Source organism: Ictidomys tridecemlineatus, chromosome X (genome assembly GCF_052094955.1).
Source record: "Ictidomys tridecemlineatus isolate mIctTri1 chromosome X, mIctTri1.hap1, whole genome shotgun sequence".
In the NCBI taxonomy this organism is placed as follows: domain Eukaryota; kingdom Metazoa; phylum Chordata; class Mammalia; order Rodentia; family Sciuridae; genus Ictidomys; species Ictidomys tridecemlineatus.
Window position 1 is genome coordinate 54,127,728 of NC_135493.1, and position 22,872 is coordinate 54,150,599.

A 22,872-nucleotide genomic window follows, 5' to 3' on the forward strand; every position below is an offset into this window, starting at 1 on the left:
AACATCCAATAGAATGAAAAAAAATTTGATATTTTATGCTGTATTTATGCTTTGCTTCTAAGTAAATCCTTGATTTCTTTTGCAGCTTAGTGTATTATAAATTATATTCAAGAAGGCACTAGAATCTCATATACACATTAAAGATTTTTTTTTATTTTTATAACTGTGACATGTTTAACCTGGTTTCTCTGAAAAATCAATGTAATATGTAAGCAGAGACAGAAAATATTTCATGTTATCACAATTGTGTGGTCAGATTCCTTTTATAATTCTGAAAAGAGCAGTCTTGAGAATTATTGTCTGATGGCCCATGCAAGTAAAGAAGGGTAAAATGTACTTATTCTTACATTAATTTACATCAATGATGGATAGAAATAAATACAATTTCACAAATGAATCCAGCTTTTAAGAATATATTTTTGTAATAAGCAAAGAACAGAATGCTGCTAACATAAACACACATTAACTTAGACTATTACTATAAATACTTAAATGAATGCTTTTCTCTCATGAAAAGAATAGTTCATTTCCTATAATGATGCAGACATTGAAAAAAATATATATTAAGGTTTAATTTGGCACATTTGTTGGTCATATTTCTTGCTTTTATAATGTGGTGCTTGTTTTAAACTCCACATCTTTGCCACTAGACCCCATTAACAATCTGCCCCTGAGTTTTTAAAAAAAATTAAGTGAGTTGTAATGAATTGAATTCACTCATTCATTTGTTCCACTTTAAAAAGTCCATTTAAATTACTAAAAAAAATTACTTAAATGTTTCTTGTTGTTTCCTTCCAGATTAGAGATACTAAATCAGCAGATCAAAAAACAACCCTTTTGCATTTTATTGCTGAAATTTGTGAGGAAAAATACCGAGACATCCTGAAATTTCCTGAAGAATTGGAGCATGTAGAAAGTGCAAGCAAAGGTAATTGATTTAGAACTGCTTTGAAACTATCCCTGGTCTACATATTAAATGATAATATTAAAGAATTTATAAACATTAATCATAAAAATAGTTTTGTTTGTTCACTGATATAAGAAATGCAGGAGATAGTTTTCGTTAGTATGTATTTGATAGTGTTGTACATTTTAATAGCCTGTTTTTGTCTTCTTTTTGTAACATTACTGTTATTAAAGTATTCATATGTATCGTCAGACAATATGTTCATTCTTTAATTTGATAAGCAATTAAGGGCATTTTATGTTATATGTAGTATGGTATCTTTTAGTGATTTGAAAATGATCATAGAACCCTTGTTCTTTGTGTTTAAAATCTTAAAGTTGAGGAAAATAATCATGTATATACACACATCCACATGAGTAACTGATAAGAAAAAGGATGAATATGAGAAGGGTACATGAAAAATAATATCTTGTAGTTGAAATGCAGAAGAGAGTAATTTTGAATGTTTTGATTAGAGAAGTTTTTATGGAAGAGGTTAGGAGTTAAAATATGAGGGATAGAGTTTTAAAGGCATAGAAAGGGGCTTGTATTTTTAAAGAGAAAATAAGCTGAGCAAGGCACAGTAGTAGAATGTTTTAGATCAAGTGAGAGAAATAGTTGACAGTAAGGCTGGAGCAATAAAGTAAGCATCTCAGAAACTTCATTGACAGCCTAATGAGTCTCAGCCTGATGTTGCAGGCAGCAAGGCATCAGTTAGCAGTGCTTGGCACCAGTGAAGAACACAATGGGGAAAGTGATAATGCTTCTAAGATTTTAATTTGAAGTAATTAGCCTTGTCTTTTTGTATTATTTACTCCTGTAAGAGATTAAAAAGTAATAGGAGGTTAGATCAAGGCTACATTTTCTGAGGATGAAATTATATATTTTGCCTTTTAAATAAGAGAATGTCCCATAAATCTTATATTTGAAATTGTATTGCATTGTATTATAGAATGGAATTATTCATTTTATAACTCTGAGGACTTTCAGAGCTCAAAAGTGTGTGTTTCCCAAATTTATTTCAGACCATATAAACCTGTTTGTGTCCTTTGAAGGAAAAAAAGTGATTCCATGAAACCTAGAATTTTGTTTGTTTAGTGTGGGTTGTGGTAATCTTTGCTGTTTTGGTTTTATCAATCAAATAGACCATGAACCCCAGTGTATTTTGTTTTTTGTTTCACAGAGCAGAATGACAGTAGAATACAAGGTACAAATCCATAGTGCTATGTGTATTCTTTCTTTATTTTAAGAAAACTCTCTGTATGACTGAAAATTATATTTTCTACTATCATAATACTAGCTTTCTGGCAATTGCTTTCTAAAGAACTTCTGTATCTTGACACTTGTATTTAAAAATATGCCTTTGTAGTTGGGTATGATTGATAAACCTATAATCCCAGCTGCTTGGGGGGCTGAGGCAGGAGGATCCCAAGTTCAAAGCCACCCTCACCAATTTTGCTAGGCCCTCAGGAACTTAGTGAGAGATTCATTCTCTCTCTCTCTCTCTCTCTCTCTCTCTCTCTCTCTCTTATATATATATATATATATATATATATATATATATATATATATTTTAAAGGGCTGGAGATGTCTGAAATTATAAAAAAATAAAAAGCTGGGCATGTGGCTCAGTGGTTGAGCGCCACTAGGTTCAACCTTGGTATAAATTAAAAAAAAAAAAGCCTGTGATTAAAGCGTATATACTAAAATGTGACTAATGTGGAATAATCACAATGCTTTAATATTGTATTGTAATTTAAATACTATGAAATGCCTCAAATAGGACCAGTTTTGAATTTAGATCATTTTGGTGCCACTATTGCTTTTTGATTGCCCTTTATCACATTATGTTTCCTAAATTCTGTTTAATACGTTGAAACAGTTTTGAAAAGATTTTGGGCCAGGTGCAGTGGTTCACACCTCTAATCCCAATGGCTCATGAGGCATAGTCAGGAGGATCATGACTTTAATGCCAGCCTCAGCAATTTAGGAAGCACATAATCAGCTTAGTGAGATCCTGTATCAAGAAAAAAAGCTAAGGGGGATGTGGTTTAGTGGTTATGTGCCTCTGGGTTCAATCTCTAGCACAAAAAGTAAAAGTAAAAAAAAAAAATTTAGAAGGAAGTACATCAATAATATATTCAGATAAAAGTTTCACGATTAGTTTTGTGATGATAATTTTTAATTCTTATATGAAAAATATTTTATATGAATATATCTTTTATAAATACATGTTTTTAGTCACAAAATCTGCAATGACTGAAGTGAAATAGATAATAAAGCTTGTGTCAGCATCTAAACCTCTAATAATTGTGTGTGTGTGTGTGTGTGTATGTGTGTGTCTGTGTGTGTGTCTGTTTCATGTTGCCATGATGGAATACTTCAAACCGGTAATTTATAAAGAGTAGGATTGTTTCTTGTAGTTCTGTAGGCTGGGAAGTTCAACATCAAGGGGCTGCATGTAATATAGTGAGCGCCATCTTACTGTATCATAATGTGGTAGAACTCATCACATGGTGAGAGAGAACAAGAGCTTGAACTTATGGTCTCATGCCCCTTTACAATCAACATTAATGCATTCATGATGGTGGACCTCAACTTCTTTCATTAGGCCCCACCTACATGTTTTTTGGAGAACACATTCAAATTACAGCAGTGTGTGCTTGTATCTATTTATATACTATAGGTATTATAATAATTATATAACCATACAGTCATGCACCACATGTTTTGGTCAACCATGGACTAGGTCCCAAAAGATAATATCTACTGGTGATACTATAGCCATGTAAGTTTGTGTAAGTACCCTTGGTATTTTACCAGTGATTAAGTTGCCTAATGACTCATTTAGGACTATATTTATAAATATAGCATTTATATGTGGGTGTTTTGAACTGCTATAGAGATATGAAAAAAATTCATGTACTTTGACCTGTTATTGCTAATGATAAAGGTAGACTCTAGAGCACAGTCTTTTTAGTTATATATTACAAATTTCTAATCCTAGCCCTGTTATTTACTACCTCTATAAACTTGAGCTTCCAAATTTTCGTTTCCTCATCTGTAAAAAGGGAATGAAAGTAACAATAAGATTATATGAGTTTACACATACAAATAGTATACAACTGTCTCTATATCTCTATGTTTAGTATTATAGAAGCAGTTGTTATACTACTAAGAATATGATGGTTATTTTTATTGTCTTATTAGAAGGGAATAATCTTAAGGCAGTCATAAATTTCTTCCAATCTTAGACAAGAATATATTCAGTTTTATTTGTTTTTTCCTTCTTCTTGCGTTTTTGTTAAATCCTTTTTAATTTTTCTTTTATAATATCACCAAGTTCTTTCTTCCTATTTCAAGAGCCAAATATGTCTATTGTGCTTTGTTTATTTCTGCATTTTTGCATTCTTCCTGACAGTGTATTCAAAAGACTGTTGCCAAAAATCCTCTTTCTATCCCACTGTTTGGGATGTAGCAATCCCCATTCTCAAGTTTTTTTTTTTTTTTGTCTAGTTATTTCTTTTTCCTATGAAATTCAAACTCAGAGTTCACAACTCGAAAAGTTCTTAAGCACATTCTGCCTGCTTGCATCCCTCTTTCATTTCCTCCTACTTTTCATTTCATTGTACTGAGACATATATTCTCTTGAGCTGTTTTTATACCTTTATAATATCCTGTCTCTGTATACAATTTTATGCTGCATCCTCTGCCTGGAAATCTCACCTGCCTTGTCCTCTAAGGAAACTGACTATCATTTGTCAAATCACTGTTCAGAATCCATTTTTTTCTTTTCTTTTTAAAGTTTTTTCCCAAAGCCTTAGGAGAAAGTATTTTTGAATTTAGTCTGCAGGAAGAAACAAAATATAGTGAAAGTTCAAACCACTTACCTCTTATTTATAGTTAATGTTTTTCCTTGTTATTTGAGTTGAACTCTTCTTTCTTGCTTAATATACCTTTTAGCCCCATATGAGTCCAGGATCCCACCCTCAGTACTGTGCATAATATACTGTATGTATAATATTCACACTCTACCTGTGAAAATAAAATTAGATTAACATTATATAATTCATTTTATTGGATAATGGACTACTTGTGAAATGGAATCCTCATTTTGTCAAAAACAACCACAAAAATGTCTCTTAGAAAAAAGTGAACTGAAATAGATAAGAAAAAGCTAATTTAATTAATTATTTAAAGAACAGTATTGTTATGTCTACCAATGCTTTTTTAAAGATTAGTAGAATCAAAGTACTTCTTTGTATGAAAAAAGGATCTATTCTATCTAGTATAGCAAATAAGTCAATTTTCTTTCAGTCAAACAAAAACAAACAAAATACTACCTTGAAGTAAAAGGTAAACAAAAGGAAAGAATTATGTAAGATCCATGGGAAAAAATTATAATTACCTTTCTTCTTCATAAATTTAAGAGTGTTTCTTGGAAGGTGCAAAGCCATGCTGTAAACTTAGCATATTTTCCTAGAGTTCTGAAACTCAAAGATATTGGAGGAAAACACCTAATTTTTAGATTAAAACAGATATATATTATAGAATAGAATGCAAAATCCACATGAGTTTTTAATTTAAAACAGATGACTTCAAAGCAATTTCACACTTGCAGCAGATCCTTAGGGGCACTTGTTCAATCTTCTCTTCCATTAGGGATACTTTGGTGGGAAAAGTATAGGAAGTATTGCCTGGAGAATTAGTAGTTTTGTTTTGACTTTGGTTCATTTAGTTAGGTAGTTATTATTGTACGGAGAGGGGAGGCAGGCAGGCAGGGTCAGAGAGGAGAGTACTTCAGTTTCTTCAAAATGATATTCTCATAGCCCTTAGGATGTTCAGAAGTAAATAGTTTAATGCAACTTCATTACAAGAAAAATTAATACAATGGCATTGCTCTGGTCATTTTATTTCTGGTTAAATTATAAATCTACAGGTCCTTTTATTCATGATTGACATATCAATGAGTCCTTAGAGAAAAAAAGGTTGCTATAAAGACTCCAATGCCTTTAAAACAATGAAAATACTTGTGATAAGCCACAATTACCTTTCTTCCATTGATTAACTTTAAAGATTATGTGTGTTTATGAATATTTGTAAGTTTATATGCAGTAGGTATATATTACATAGATTATTTCTGGATTATTAGATATATTTGATAATTCCTTTATTTCTACCCCCTGTGGCTATCACGTTAACTTTCAGCTTTGAGGATTTTCATAGTTTCATTTAAACTTTTACTGTTTTATAGGTCAGCTTGAGGGATTAGACCAAAAGGGTTAGTAAAGTTTAATTAAAACTATTTCATTCAATAGGGGAAAAATTATATTAATGTATTTGAAGGCACTATTAATCCTAACATTCTGCATAAATCCAAAATAGGTTTCACTTTAGTTAAATTAGTACCATCCTATAGGATAAGAACTAAGTAACTTTGCTATGAAGTGTATTAATTTCTTGTGAATTGAATTATTATAAATTTTAACAGTCAGCTATTCCTTTCAATAACTGCCACATTTCTATAGCATATTAGTAAAGCATTAACTGTTTATCTATTCTGACTTCTACACAGAATAATTAATGATGAAAATTCAGATTATGAAAAATGTAGTGGAAACTTCAGGAAAAAAATAAAAATAAAATTGTAACACTATGAAAGGAGAGGGAAAGGGAAAAAATAATTTGTTTTCAGAAATTTCAGAGCTGGTTAAAGCTTTGGAGATGATCTCATTCCTGTAAAAGGGGAGACCCAGAATGATGAAGGAATTTCCCAAGATCATACAGCTTGATGGTAGGTTAGTATATGTTTGTAGACCCTAACATTTATTTATATATATATATATATATATATATATATATATACACACACACACACACACACACACATATACATATATATAAAATTTATATTTCAGCTACATTTGTACTTCCTTTGTGGTTTAAAATATACAACAGAGATACATGCTCCAATATTGGAAAAAAAGAAAGTAAATACTGAACTAGAAAAAAAACCCCTGGAATTATAAATGCTATTCCTCTATGTAGTTGTTGGTCCTCTCTCTAGCTCTATTTGGACAGAATTACTTCTTCCCTTGTGTAAATAGCTATATGGTAACCTTATTGGTAATATAACATATACCACATTAGCATTTTTTAAATTGTTTGCTTCTATCTATACCTCCTGGATTTAATTCCTTAGTTTCAAGGGCTATGTCCTTTTTGTCCTTACAGTCTCTGTGCTAGCACAGCTTTCCAGGACAAAGTGCTTAATAAATGCTCTTTAAATTGAATAATAGCAAATCATTTTAGTACAACAGGCATATTTCAAAATAAGACATTGTGGGAAGTTGACAAATAGAAAATAGCAGTCTAACAATTATTGTTCTCTATAAATGCAAGAGGGAAAATAAGGTAAGTTAGAATGAGGAGAACAGTGGGACTTCATAATATTTCATGTACAATGTTTTATTCCTTTCAAAGAGAAAGTTAAAATTTGAAAAAATTGAATTAATAATGGAGAGGACCTAAACTTAATGGCAACCATTAGAGGTTCATGGTGTACTAAGTAACATCCAAGTCTCATAGAATTTAATAGGAGCTGATTGTCCCAATATCATGTGTAACTAACTGTTTAAACAGCTAGTATCTTTTATTCTAATGCCTTCCTGAAAAAAAATGTATTTTGTGTACTGGTATTTTCATTGGAAAGTAATTTAGTTTTGGAAGAAAATCCTAGTGTTTTCAGAGAATTTAACTTGCAGGGCCTATCTCTATGATTCCCTAACAGATTCAAACTTTGAGTTCTAATCGTATTTTCTTAAAAGCACAGAATGATAATGTACAAATGTGACAAAATATCAGTAGAATTTCTTGACCTTACTTAAATGTAAGCAATCCAAATAAAAATAAATCCATGTGTTATTGCATCGTTATAATTAAAAAGTTAATATTTTTACTTCCTTTGGACTTTTTTGTATATATTGTTTAAAATAATTCAAACCATTTTTGCTGAATTAATTGCATTCTATTATATGAACTCCATAAACATGTTATAAAATTTAGGGAAATACCATTACGTTTAGGAAATCAAATATATATTTATGTAAAATTTTCCAGTTTTTAATAATTTTTCTTCTTTACTCTCACCAAGTCACTTCTAAGAGATTTTTAAACCAAGTATCCTTAAAATAAGACAACACAGTAAGACATCCTAAAAATGCATAATTTTTTAAGTATTATAAGAATAGTTAAACTGAGATTGGCATAATAAATTCAGTCTATGAATGCTTGCTCAATATCAACCTAAAACTAGCTGCCTTCTTTCTTTAACCCATCAAGAAACTTTTTAAGTATTGGGATTCCTAAATTATACTTGTAGATATAGAATTTCTACTTCTTACATTTTAAGAAACAGGTACAAAAAAACATATCTTCAAAAAATATTCTTTGGAAAATGTGGTTAAAACAAAAGCAATCATTATTAATAGTTATTTTTGGGGTTGGTTATTATATGAGGGCTTTTCAGGGACTGGCCATGTTCTATTTCTCCGTCTGAATGCTGGGTTGATGGGTCTATGTGGCTTGTGAAAATTCATTTAACAAATTACTTATTTACCTTTCTCTGAGTGTATGTTGGACTTCAACAAGGCATATTTAAAATGCCAGTCATTCAAAATTTTAAAATGTGTGATGACTTATGAAAAGTGAGGAAAGAACTATATATTAATTCAAAAGGTTCTCTTAGTTTTATGCATGCTTTTTTACAATGATCACATGCATCTGTCAAAGGCAGCTGCTGTCAAAGATGATTTGATGCTATTGTAAAGAATTATTGTTTTTCAGCAGTTGTGTGTATGACACTTAAGGCTTTTATCAAAGCATTTTTAAGAGTAGATGGTTTTGCTTTCTTAAAAAAAAATGAAACAAAAAATACACCTATCAACCACATTATATACCATTTAAAGATCACAGTGGTCTTTACCATAGTTGTTATCAATGTTATCAGCAATATTATGCTATTGTTGTCTTATGTGTCATTCAATCCTAATGTGTCCTTAGCACATTCTGAATTAAAAATTTCCACCAAGAAAACTTGTCATTGTTATTTTGTTTTGTTTTAATTATTGAGTCTTTACTTCAATGTCAGGAAATACAACATATGATAATATTGGCCAGTTTTATCTTATTAGGTATTCAAGGTAGCTTGTAAGAATGTAAATTTTCATACATTAAGTGTTCTAATTTGATTGACTCCTGATGTAAAACAGGGATACATTTTATATAGGAGGTTAAATGACTGATGTTGAATAGTATGGTCAAGGTGAAGGGGGAAGTAGGGGAAGATGGATGAAATGAAGAAAGAACAAAATTTCTGCTGACATAGCAAACTCATTTTTTTTAAAAAAAAAAAAAGGTAAATTTTTCTGTGAATGAAGACTCCTTTGTACTGCTATGCCAATAGGTGGAACCTACTGCTTTAACTTTGCTGCATTTCTGCAGTTTTCACCACTACCAGTTCTTCTGATATATTAATCAATAAGCATGAGACTAGTTTAGGGAAATAAGGGTTATGGAATTTGCATCAGTATTAGAAAATCATAAGAACTACCTAAACAGTTGCCCACATTTTCCACTTTTTATGCATTTCAAAACTAACTTGACTACAAGGACTATATCCTAGGGACTACCACTGCTATTGTGATTTCCTGAAAGTAACTAGAATCTTTTGCTGAAATTTGGATCTTAGAAGTCGATGGGGACAAGCTTAGTAAGTGGAAAATATAACATTTCTATGTGCTGATTGTATATGACCCAAACTCTTTTAATAGTAGTATTTCCATGTAAAATAAAAGGGAGCTGGCATGATTTGTAGATTCATGGAAGTGGGTAAGTAAGAAACTTTGCCTCCTATTGGAAACTAACTCTGTGGCAAAGGATTTTGGTATAGTCATATCTGAAAGAAACCTGCTAATGTGAATGATAACATACCCATTCTAGTTTAAGCTAAGTCACCCACTTCTTATTTGATCATAGTTTGGCCATCAAACCTTTCATTTTCCTAATACCTCATTTGTACACATTTGAAATTTGAAAAATAGAGTTGGTAATTTTTAGGCTACTTTTTTTCTGAAGGTAATTAGGAAAACAAAATTAGATATTCAATGTGAAAATGCCTTAGGGAAAAGGTGTTATACATAAATAATAATATATTATTTAAACTAGCATAATGATATTAATTTCAGTTGATTTTGATCTGGTTTTTATTGTTTGGTGTCATTATTCATTAAAATTTTTTTTTGTACCAGAGATTAAACCCAGGAATGCTTAACCACTGAGCCACATCTCAGCCATTTTTTATATTTTATTTGGAGACAGGGTCTTGCTGAGCTTAAGGCCTCAGTAATTTTCTTAGGCTGGCTTTGAACCCACGATGCTCGCGTCTCTCTCTGCCTCCTGAGCCATTGGGATTACAGGTGTGCACCACTACACTGGACTTGTTTAATCTCACTTTTAAAATGAAGTTTTGTAACAGAGGGTGTAGCTCAGTCATAGGCCCTGGTTTGATACATAGTGCCAAAACCCAAAAATAAATAAACATCAAAATTTACTTAGTAAATTATAAAACTTTCTGAAATAGTTTATGATGTTAGTAATATTATTTTCTTTATGTTTTCTTATACTGTTTCTCATTTTGGAGTCTTTCAGGAATATTATATAATCATAAAGGCTCATCTCATTTTTAATTACATCTCCAATTTTTGATGGAAAAATCATCTTATATTAAAATGCTGATCATCAAAGTTCCAACGTCTTGTTTTGTTAGGGTCTTTGTCCTTAGCATGTATAAACATAGAAGAAAAGAAAATGCATGTAGAATTTAATTGAATAGTCTAAATAATTGATGATAAAGTTTAGGGACAAACAAAAATAGTTTGAAAATATTATTAAAAATGATAACAAACCATTTTCTTTTTAGTTCATTTTAAAGGAGTAGATTCTGCTAGTGTTTGTAGCAGAAAACCCAAAGCTAATGTGAATGTCAGGCACTGTTTATTCACTTAGTTATACAACTTCTGATAACTAATAGTCACAATAATAACTACTATTATTTCACAAGAGTTTACCAAGTACCAGGTATTATATTAAGTATGGTTTTCTAGAAAAAGAGACTAAGTTTGGAAAATTCAAAGAAAGTGCTCAAGTTCACACTGTGAATGTTGAAAGTTTCTTCAGCATATACCCAAATATGTACTTGTAAACTACAGCTTTTTTTCAAGAAGGAAGACTGATGTATATGCCTATATTTTGATTATATTTTCATATAAAGAAATGTAATTATTCTCAATATAGTTAAAATAGGCAGGTAATTTCAGGAAGTGGACACAGTTTAAATCTTAGTAGAGATTGTGTGGATAGTTGATAGCACTATCCACTGTTTGACCCTGCTATCCACAAAAAAAAGTGGACAGCGGGGTCAACAGTTACCAACAAGGATTTTGAGTTAAGATTGGGGTAACATCTTCAAAGGCCTGACACCATTGCAGTGTGACAGTAAGCAGCACATCTCTAACATTTTGCATTGCTAACAATGAAGTTAGACAGCTTTTCTTTCCAAAGTAAGTGAGCCAAATGCCAGCCCACCTAATTGCTTCACTTGGAAAATGCTGTTTACCAACATAAAGTTTAGAATAGTGAATTTCCAGTACATACCTAATAAACTCCATCTGCATACAGATAACCAACTAATCTTGAATTACACTTGGTCTAGTACCAAAGCTATTACATGGTTTATATAGTTCTCTCCTGGGGAGGAATACACAAAAATCATCACTGATTTTAAATTTTTTTCTCTTTCACTCTTTTTTTTTTAAATCCATGCATCTCTTTTGTAGAACTCTCCATATTGTCAAGTCTTAACTAAGTAATGAATGTGGAACAACCACCAGAAAGAAACATATTGCTAACCTTGAAAGGGTTTTTCTTTTTAAATGATTTACAGACACAATTGGAACTCTTTAATAATACAGTCAAATATTTGCTTTATAATATCCTTCAAGATCTGGAACCTCCAATTTTAGTATAAACTAAGGAGCTATATTAGTGAAACTAAAAAGGATAGGAGTCAGGAACGATGTAGGACTTAAATATGTATTTTATTTGGGATGTGACATGGGTAGTGAATGAGGAAGCCACCAGTGGGGAGAAAAATTGCAAAAACAATTGTTAATATTTGAATTCAGATACTGCATGTAAATAATATATGTTATAATTTGAAATTACCTGTATCTATTCTTATTATACATGATTCCATAAATGAATTTTATTTCTAATATCAACAATGCCATACCACTAACACTGAAAAGTAAAATCAAGATTCTATAATTAGCTGTTATTTCATGTTTAATATCATCAATTAAATTTGGAAATATTAAGAAAGAAAATGTTTGTTCTGCCTGACCAAATCTCTAAAAAATGTGGATAGCATAGTCAGTTATCATATTTGTAGTTTATGTTCTATTTTTCACTTTGTCAAACTGATTATTTCTCTATTATTTACTAACACTTGAAGAAGTTAGCATATAAAAGTATATTGTGAACCTTATTGTGATGTTAAATGCTTGTGAAGTTCAAATATTGTATAAAGTATAATTTAATTATCTGTAGTTATTAATTGAGGTTGAGTAACCCTCTCTGAACACAGTATTGTATAAAATCACAGTCACAATTTATTACATATGAAAAGAAACATATTCATAAACAATTTTTATGCTTACTTCTCTAAGAACCATAATCAGTTAATCATCGTCATTCTTTTGCTACTCTGGTCTTCCATGGTTTGAGAAAATGGAAAATGAATGTGACTAATGAAGGTATTTGCAAGATGATATTTAAGACCATATTCACATTTAAATGTGACATTGTTTAAATTATAAACAAACATCTGAAATCAGAGGAAATATGGAGTTCTCTATCCTATAAGTAATTACCAAATTGTTCTAATAATAGTTAATGTCAGTTAGATCAATTCTGTTTCATTTACTAGATTCTTGAATTCCATTTGTGCAAATTAGACTTGGGGGGATTATCTACATATAAGAGCATCAACTCTCTCTCTGGCTAGCAATGTTCTTCTCACCAGTGCTCATAGCCAGCTATCAAAATGTGCAGTGTGTGTGTGGCTCTGAGTGGTTGAATACTGTAACATTTTAATTAAAATATAAATACCTGCACCTAGGGTGTAGGGCAGTGGTATTGTGCTTGCCTAGCATGTACAAGGCTCTGAGTACGATCCCCAACACTGCAAAAAAAGTAAATAAATAAATTGCAACTATAACTTGATTTTGCTAGTGTATATTTCTTTTTACAGAAGTGCTTGGTTTCCTTTTTTCCTTTATCATCAATATTTGTATAAAAGAAAATAAATCACTTTTTTGATATGGAAACAATGAATAAAGTGCTAATTCAAATAATATGGTGAAATAATACTGTCCTCTTTAGTTCTACACTGACATTTCTAACGCAGAGACACCTTAACAAACCTTGCAGATCAGAATCTGGTGAGCCCCTTTATTATCTCCCCAAATTCAATGAACAAGTCCATTCCCTGGGATATTAAAAATGTAAAACAAGGCCAGACAAAAAACATTTATTTCATAAAAGTTACATTAGCACTCTCACCAGCTAAAGATAAAGGAAAAAATGTTTCACAGGGAGTCATAGGAGATATGAATATACACAGATTTTTTAAAAAACCAAAACACAGAAGTCTGCAAAACCATCAGGTACTGCTTTGAAAGGAATACAGAAGTACATGGATTTCAAATGTGTTGAAAAATGGCTTAAATACACTGAGCTGTTCACAGCCCTTGGCTTTTACTTTTTATGTGAGTTATATCTGAACAAGGATTTTATTATAGTCAGTGTTGTTCGGGCTGCTATACTTAAGATTGTCAGCATTTCCATTACAAACCCACTATTTCAGCTGGGTTCATAACTCAGCTTTAGAAGTCACCCAAGGCTAAAGGTTGGCGTATGCATTTTCAACCTGTAGTGGTGGTAATGACTGTGAGATTCAATATGTAGTCAACATTCAAATTAATTAGTATACTTGTGCTTGCAGTGTTGTGGATTGAACCCAGGACCTCACACATGCTAGGCAAACACTAACTACTTATGCATCCCTTCCCAAACATATATCACTTTTTTTATTTTATTAAATATTTGAATACCATAATGTACTCTGGTTCCTTAATTTTAGTAGCTGTCTCATAAATATTAAGTCTGTCTGTGTGACTGATTAACTCTGTTAAAAGAAAACTTTCTTTTCTGCCCCAAATCTAATTAGTCCTCATAGCCAAGAACTCTGAATTTATCTTGGAGCCATAGGCCAAAATACTTTTTGTCTACCCAGCTGAGTAATGGCTTTTAAAAGACACTCAGAAATATATCAATATTAAAACAAAATAATATCCAAAGATTAGTGAAAGCCATCAGGATTGAAAGGTTAAACTAACAGTTTGAAATTTTATATGAATCCATATCCACTCTTTAGGTAGCTAGCAGATTTAAAAACAATAGAAATGTAATCTTTTCAATTAATCACACATTTTTATTATAAAGTTCACATTTAGCTGGGACTATAGCTCAGTGATAGAGTGCTTGCCTAACACATGCAAGACCCTGTATTTGATTCCCAGCACTACAAAAATAATAATGAATAATAAAATTTAAGTAATATAAAATATAAATTTTAAAATATAAAATTTAACTAAATGAGTACCTAGCAGAGTGCCTTACAGAGAGGACGTCCTCAGTAAATTTATAAACTTCCTTCTTTTTGAACTTTAGAAGTAAAACCTTCTTTGTCAAGGGCTTTAATTCTTCAAGTTATGTGATTTCTTTTTAGGTGTTTCTTTTGCAATTTCATGATGATTTTAAATAAACTCAGCCTTGTTTACTTGGGATTTCTGTGCAAGTAACTCCTTTTTCTTTTATTTGGACCCTCTCCTCTTTGCCTCTCTCCTCCATACCATCTCATTTATTCACAAACATACAGATAATCTCCCTGTTGATGATGTCCTACATTTTTTTACCTTTCCTTCCTGCCTCATCTTCCTCTCCTATCATCCTCTACCTAGATTTATCATATCTTCTTTTTCAGATTATTTTATTATGCATGATTAGCATTTGTAATATGAATACTGCAAATCAGTGAGAGGTCAGTAAAATGGCAAGATGGTCAAGTGAAAATTCTTAATACTGTGAATCTTTAAATCTTTCTGTCACTCAAATGAAGAAATAAAAGTTCCTATGTATCCTTATACTGCCCCAGGTGTTTCTTTTTTTTTTTTTTTGAACCCAGGAATGCTCAACCACTTGCTACTTTTATTTTCTGTTTTGAAACATGGTGTCGCTTTGTTGGTGAGACTGTCCTCTAACTTGGGATCCTCCTTCCTCATCCTCAGGAGCTGCTGAGATTATAGGCATGTGCAACCACGTATCGCTCCTATGTGTTGTTCTTATATCCTACTTTCCTCCCCAGACTCTGAAGGTTACCACTGTTCTGGAATATGTGTCTATTACCCCTTTCTTTTTCTTTATACTTTTGCCACATATTACATATCTCTAAACAATATACTGTCTAACTTTGCTCATTTTTAACCTTTAGGGAAATGGAATCATAAATATGCTTTATTCTGTGATTAGCCTTTTTTTCACCAATCATCATGATATTTCTGAGATTGATAAGATTAGTTCATATCTGAATTCCATTCACTTCTCACATAGGATTCCATCCTATATGTTGAATATGCAGCAAAATTTATTATTTAGCCATTCTCCTATCAGTGTATGTGTGCTTACCCCCACTGACAAGTCTCATAGTTCCCTTTGTAGGCATGCCTCCAATGGCCTAAAGACATCCCACTAGGCCCTACCTCTTAATATTTCCATTGTCTCTTATTAGCACCATGCTGAGGGTAAAACCTTTAATACAAGGATATTTAAGTTCCAAACTATAGCAATTACGAAGAGAGTGATAGATGATAAAAGGGAAGAGGCCTTGAGTCCAACTTGAGATATTATCATGTTTAGAGGTCTGGGAGACCTGTAAAGGAACCAACAAAAGGGACTGAGTGATGACCAGGGAAACAACATTTTATGTAAGTAAAAGCCACATTAAGAAAGTCTTTTGTGGAGAGAATTGATGAAACTTATGATATAAAATGAGGTCAAATAAAATTAAATCTGTCAATTAAATATGAAATCTCACAACATGAACTTCATAGGTGCTATTGAGTTGGAGTGGTGGGGATCAAAGCCAGATTGGAGGAGGTCGAATAGAGAAGAAAAGGGGAAGAATTCATAATGACAAGTGTTTTCTTTGAACACTTAGATTTTAACCACATTCTTTAAATACTTTTCTTTTTCTTTATTACAAAAGTAATAGTGTCCATTGTAGAGAATTAAGGAAAGACTTAAAAAGAAGAAAATAGATATTTTCTATGATCCAACCATTCAACTGGAATCCTATTAATATTTTGGTTTCACAGCCCTTGGGTATTTTTTTCCTGTGCATTTTTAAAATTGTTTTTCAAAACAAAAAAAAATTAAAATACAGGACAGACCAATTTACTATGATTTTCTTCAATTACCAGGTATACAATGTTTTATCTTCTCAGTGATATTCTTCATGATTTTTAATGTTAATATAACATTATATTATGTATTATCGTTTATATGTAGCCCAAATCCTATCATTAGATGCTGAGGTCATTATCCAGTTTGTAACCTTATTTTTTTAGAAAACATTGCAATGTGTTGAAAATGTAAGTTTTGTCTTTTCATTGGTATATTCTCAGTAATTTAGACTAATAGTCCACGAAGATATGTCAAGAAGAAAAATACTCTGATGGTGGTGGGTCTGTAATCCATGTCATATAAAGAGAGAGATTAGGAAGAATTGGTCCCATAGCAATGGGTTTTTGTGGAATAAGAGAAATATCCAGCCACAAAAATGTAATTGTTAGGAGGGAAGGGAAATTCTCTGCCAGGTTGAGGTCCCATCCATAGAGAAGATCTAGGTGGAATTATAGCAGTTGTTTATAGCAAATTTAAATCAGACACTCTCCGTATTTTCTTGAATTGTAGGACATACAATATAAGTTATACCATATATCCTTTATAAATACAAACATTGTATGCATTCTAGAATCAAACACAAGTCTATTTGTGTGTTTGTGTATCTGATGAACTTTTATTTCTATGTTACACTAATATTTTACTGAATCAAGATTGAAATACATTTCTAAAATTAAAAAGTAAATTTGAATCATCTTGGAGAGGACTCTATTTTTTGAAAACACAAAAGGTGTAAGCATTTTCTCTTGCTTTACCTTAAACTACTTAAACTCTAGTTTTCCAGTTTGTATACCATCCTGAGGAATGTTCATCAGAATTTAAGAACATATTTTTTTTTCTGAAGTTTTCTGTTGTGTTTTCCAGCAAAAAGGTCAATGTAGATGGTGCTTTACATGATGTTAATGTTGCTTAGAAACATAACTGACAATCAGGTGTAGTCTCCCAGTTTAGATTTACTAAAGGCCAAATGACTTGGATATCATTAATATTTGCAGAAACATCTCTCACTTTCCTTTTCAAGCATTGTATGTATTTCAAGCACTAATAAGTAAATAATTTTTTAATGCTTTTATATAGCCTCTGATTTTCTTCTCAGTAAGAGTGCACTGCTTGAAAACTCAAGGGGAAAAATAAAACTATCTAAAACTATTTTAAATAATGAAAAGAGGGATCATATGAAGAGTTTATTACACATGATAGGACTCCATTTTATTGCATATGTGTAGAACCAATCATGCTGCTATTTAACAATTAAAATCTAAATACTTTGCCCTGAAGATCATGTCCTCTGGTTCTAAATCATCTTCTACACTTCTCATTAATTACTCTGTTCTCCCAAAGAACTGAAATACTTTCTCTTCACTATTCCCAAAATGCTTAGTTCTACTCCTTTCTGTATGATATTCTCCTTACCTAGCTTTCCTGTGTTCAGTACTTTGTAAGTCTATATCCAATCCATAATTTAGAGTTCAGTTAAATTCCCATCCTCTCCAAGTAGGTTTCACTGAATACCACAGTGGAAGTTAAGTTTCTTCCATTGAACTTTCACCTATTTCTATATTTATTTAGACTATTCAATTAAATTCTATATGTGTTTTATTTTCTTCCATGTTTATACATGCTAGGGACAAAGACCTTAACAAAACAAGATGTTGGAACTTTGATAATCAGCTTTTTATCTGGAACTTGAAGACATTATTTTACTTGCCTAAGTTTCCGTAAATAATCAAAGGCCTCAAGACTTTTAACCACTTCAGTATACTGAAATTTAAGTCTAAGGGAAGGCCCAAAAAGTAAACAAAACATTGAAATAAAACTTTAGAATACAGAAAAAAATGTATTTGGGTTTTAGGAGTACATGCCCATGTATTTATGGATGAAGATACTACTTTGTTGTTACAGGGATGAGGGCTTCTGGGAAACTGAGACAGCATGAAGAATCCCCTTCAAACCCGGATCCTTGTGATTAAGTCAGAAAGATTTCAGACATATCACGCAGAGTAATAGGCTTGAGTTTATTGAAGGGATAGGAAAAAGGAAAGGGAACACTCTCAAGGGAGAGTGTGGGTCCTCACAGAGAGCAGAACAGTATGCTTTGCCTGTACTCTACTTTTATTGAGAATCTCAGAGAATTTTCCAGAGGGTCCCACCCAGTTACACCTCTTGACTTTTGACTGACAGCAGCATGTCATCAGATTTCCAAGTCCCTACTGCTATGACAATTCTAGGTCACTTGGGCCCATGCTGGCTAGTTCTAATTGGATTCTTGATCATAAATTCTTATAGACTTTATGTTTAGGAGGAATTACTCTTATCTCCCTGAGTTTCAGGATCTAGTCTATGAAAAAGCGTCACAAAACCTCCCCTTTCAGGGTAACTTGGGTTCCTCTTATCAACATTATTTCAAGTCTGTATTTCTCCTTCAGATAACAGGTGTTTTGCTGAGGCATGTGACATATCCTGGATACCTGAGCCAGGCAGGGCTGCAGATAAGTTGCTTCTTGGAAAAGAAAGCATGTAGAAGTCAGCACAGTTGTCCCATTTTATAGAAGTAGTCCCTTGACCTCGTGTTCCCACTATTTGCATCTGTCTATCTTCATCATTGTGACTAAGAAATGTTTTATCTGAATTATGAGAGATGGTTAGAGAGATGGTTAGTTTAATATATCTTTAGTTGTCTTAGATATTAAGGGGAAATTATTTAAAAGAACTTTCATAAAATAATTTGATTCCTTTATGCTTCTAAATCTATTTTCCCTTGAAACATTAGTTTTAAATAATAAATTATCAACTGTGTGGTTCTTAAGAAATCTAATTCTTAGAGTTAGATTTCTAAGAGTTTGTGTCTGTTTTAAAGAGCTGTTAGTAAAACTGCAGTACACTTTATTCCATTGTGCTATTTTAATTATTTTTGACTGATCTTGCTTTCTAAATTTCAAATTAGAACAACCTCTTTAAAATATTTATTAAGGAGAAGTGCCTTAACCAGTTTAACCTGACATTTGCAAACAACATCTTAGAGCTGTTCTTTCCTTAGAGAATAATGACTTAGAGAAGGCTGTATCGGTGCTGTTTGATAAGCCTGTTACATTAACATGTGTTTCTGGAAAGAAAGAAGGAAAGAAGCAAGTAGGGAGGGAGGGAAGGGGAGAGATAGGGAATAAGGGAGAGACAGACAGAGGGGCAAAGGTAGGGAGGGAGGAGTTATTTTGAATTCTTTGAAGATTTCTAGCCAAAGAATTATAGTAACCATTATCACAGTTTTGACCACCTGGATGAAAGAATGTTTATGCCAGTAGTCCTACAACCAACCTGACAGGTATGCATGACATTAGCAACCTATTTCCAAATATTAAGAAAGAGTTTGTAACAGGTTTATGGTTTCTTTTTTGCAAATGACGTTTATAGCATTATGGTCTCAGAAGGAACTATTGAAGAAAATAATCACTTACCCTTACCTCGAATAGCAAATTCCCTGTGCTGTTCCTTCAGTATCTAATAGTCTGTCATTTGATATCAGCATTTAAGTAATGTCACAATAGGTGGTGCCATAGTTCTATACTGCCTTACATAGGAAAATATAAAATGTTATTTGACCTGTTAAATAAAAAGGAGAAGTATTTTTAAAGTCTTTTGAACTCAGCTTTTAAGAAATTCATGAACAACTGAAAAATTTTTCAAAGGACTGAATTCTTCCATTCTCAGTAAAATACTTCAACTGCCTTCTTGATTCTGCTAGCAGCCAGAATGGCAGTACGCTAGGGTCTGAATGGCAAATGATATTTTCTGCAGCATTGATGTCAGCCTGCATGGAGATTAATTACTATATTTGTAGTAAAGTGTTTGTTATGTTGCAGGCACAGTCTTTTAAAACTCCTCCCATCCTTTGGTCATTTCTACTGACAATTTACACTAAACCAGCTGACAACTGCCTGTGATTAGTTTAGCCAGATGCTACTTGCTCTGGTAAATTCATTTTGAGAATTTGACAAGATTGCAAAGATTAGTGCCAGCCAAACTAAAAATATTTTTACAGTCTTAAGATGTGTGAAAAGTCGGTTACTTTCCAGATGTATGATGACTATGTAAATTAACTGACAACATATCTTCATTGGTGTTTATTTGTGAATCACTTGTCTACTTCATACCACAATTGGTGGACTTATCCTTCACAAGCTATGTTCAGATGTCACCAAATAGAGTGCTTAGTAGTTTCTATATTTTATTATGTTCTGTGAATTCCCTTCACTTGAAGACTTAGGAGTTGAAAGATAAAATTAGGAACCTCTGGATTAGAGAAGGAACATAAAAATGAGGGTTTCTCTCTTTGTTATTGTTTGAATATGAGTTATCCCCCAAAGCTTCTATTAATGCAGTAAATGATTGAACTGTGAGATCTGTAACATGATCAGTTCATCCTAGTTTGAATGGAGTTATTGATTGGTAACTGTAGGAAGGTAGGGACTGGATGAAAGAGGTGAGTCACTGGGGGCATGCCCAGGAAGAATTTATCATCCCTATGGTCCCTTTCTTCCTTTTTTCCCTTTGCTTCCTGACTCTACCATGAGGGGAGTTTACCTCCCCTGGTCTCTTCCCCCAGATATGCTTCCTGGAGTTGTCCATGTGTGAACTGAGACATCTAAAACTGTGAACCCCAAATAAACTTTCCCACTTCTAAGTTGCTCTTACTGTGCATTTTGGTCACAGTAACACAAATGGTAAGCAAAACAAATCTACCATTCATACTAGAAAAGAATCTCTTTTCTTACTCTGAATCCATTGTTCTTAAGAATGGTTGGCAGGTACCCAAGTTTCACTTAGTAATGATCCATTATGACTACTTAATTATTTTTTTAACCTTTGCTCATCCTCCCCCTCCTCTTTATCTTTAGTTTTCCTCTTAAACACCCATTTTCTTTCTCAATTTTAGGATTTCTTATACCACAGAAATATTTCTATTCATGATTATTGTTTAAAATTTGATTGCTTGAATAAAAGTGAATTTAGATTCTAGATTCCATCTATTCCTTAGGATCTGACAGCACTATCAAATGTAGCTATAACTATAGGCTTTGAGCAATTTCCAGTCCTCCTTTATCCAACTGGGACTGACCTGGTATATTAAAATTTCACATATGCTTGGTGCTGTAGTGAGTTTGAGATGCTGTCTCCTCCTATCACATTTTACCAGTAATGAAACTGAGGTCCTGTGATTTTAATAATTTTGTCAAATAGCACATAGCAAATGGCTTAGATAGAATTAGAATCTAGTTTTCTTCACATTCCAGTATTTTATGCACTGGGTTGTGCTCCCTCCCAACTTGCTCCACTTTGTAAATTGAATTTCTTTATACTTTTCTGACTTTGAATTCTTCTGTTAACATCCTGACTTAACTAATTTCTGAATTTATCCTCAAAACAAAATACCTATATGAAAGTCTTCCCTTATGCCCCATTTCTGTCTCCTGTTTTCTTTCCTATTTCTAACTCCCAATCCCAATGAGTACTCCTTCATTTACAGCTTTTTCAAACACTATGTAGAATCAATGATTGGCACTTGAAATTTGCTTATAAATTTGTTTATTTTCCCACATTCCTTTTTATTATAGCTTTGAAAATCTTCCTTAAAGAAAAGTTGTTTTTTTTTAAGTCAATTGCTAATTGCCTTTTCTTCTTGGTCTATTGAATAAAGCCCTAGATTGCAAATAAGGAAACCTTGATGCTCTTCCTTACCTTGACTAATGACATAAACACTCTATGCTCTGCTTTTTTACCAATAGCTGTATTTCTCTGCCCTGCATTGTTATCAACCTAATATAATTTAAAAGTCTAGATAATATTTAGGGGTTTCTCAGAGAATGGTGAATAGAATATATAAGATGGTTAAACTAAGATATGTAAAATAATCATGGCTGTTTTCATATTGATGGTTATTATTAATTTTTAAAGACCAGTGTACACAGAGCTTTTCAGGACATAGATTAAACAATCTTTTCCTGTGACACAACTACATTTCTGTTTACTCTTATTTCACCACTGCTATGATCTGAATGTTCCTTAAAACTCAAGTGTTGAAACTTAATCACCATGGGTTGGTATTAACAGATGGAGCATTTTGTATTAAGTAATGAATGTAGAGCCCTTATGGATAGAATCAGGTCCCTTATAAAAGGGTTCTACTAAGTGAGTTCCTTCTGTTTTTCTCTGCCATGTAAGGGATACAGTATTTTTTTTTCCTTCTGGAGGACACAGCAAAAAAGTGATATCTCAGAATCAGGAAGAAC

At 32.2% G+C, this 22,872-nt stretch overlaps 1 protein-coding gene across 15 annotated transcripts in view; it reads left to right on the top strand.

Annotated features, from left to right (window-relative positions):
• Diaph2 (diaphanous related formin 2) overlaps positions 1 to 22,872 on the top strand; it is an 802,473-nt gene that overhangs the window by 417,728 nt on the left and 361,873 nt on the right. For all 15 annotated transcript variants that reach the window (XR_013431759.1, XR_013431758.1, XR_013431757.1 and 12 more), the window contains one exon: positions 799 to 928. Coding sequence is in view for 5 of the 15 variants with exons in the window: in XM_040283678.2 (XP_040139612.1) it covers positions 799 to 928 (130 nt within the window). In the remaining 10 variants the exon portion in view is untranslated. The remainder of the gene's footprint in view (positions 1 to 798; positions 929 to 22,872) is intronic.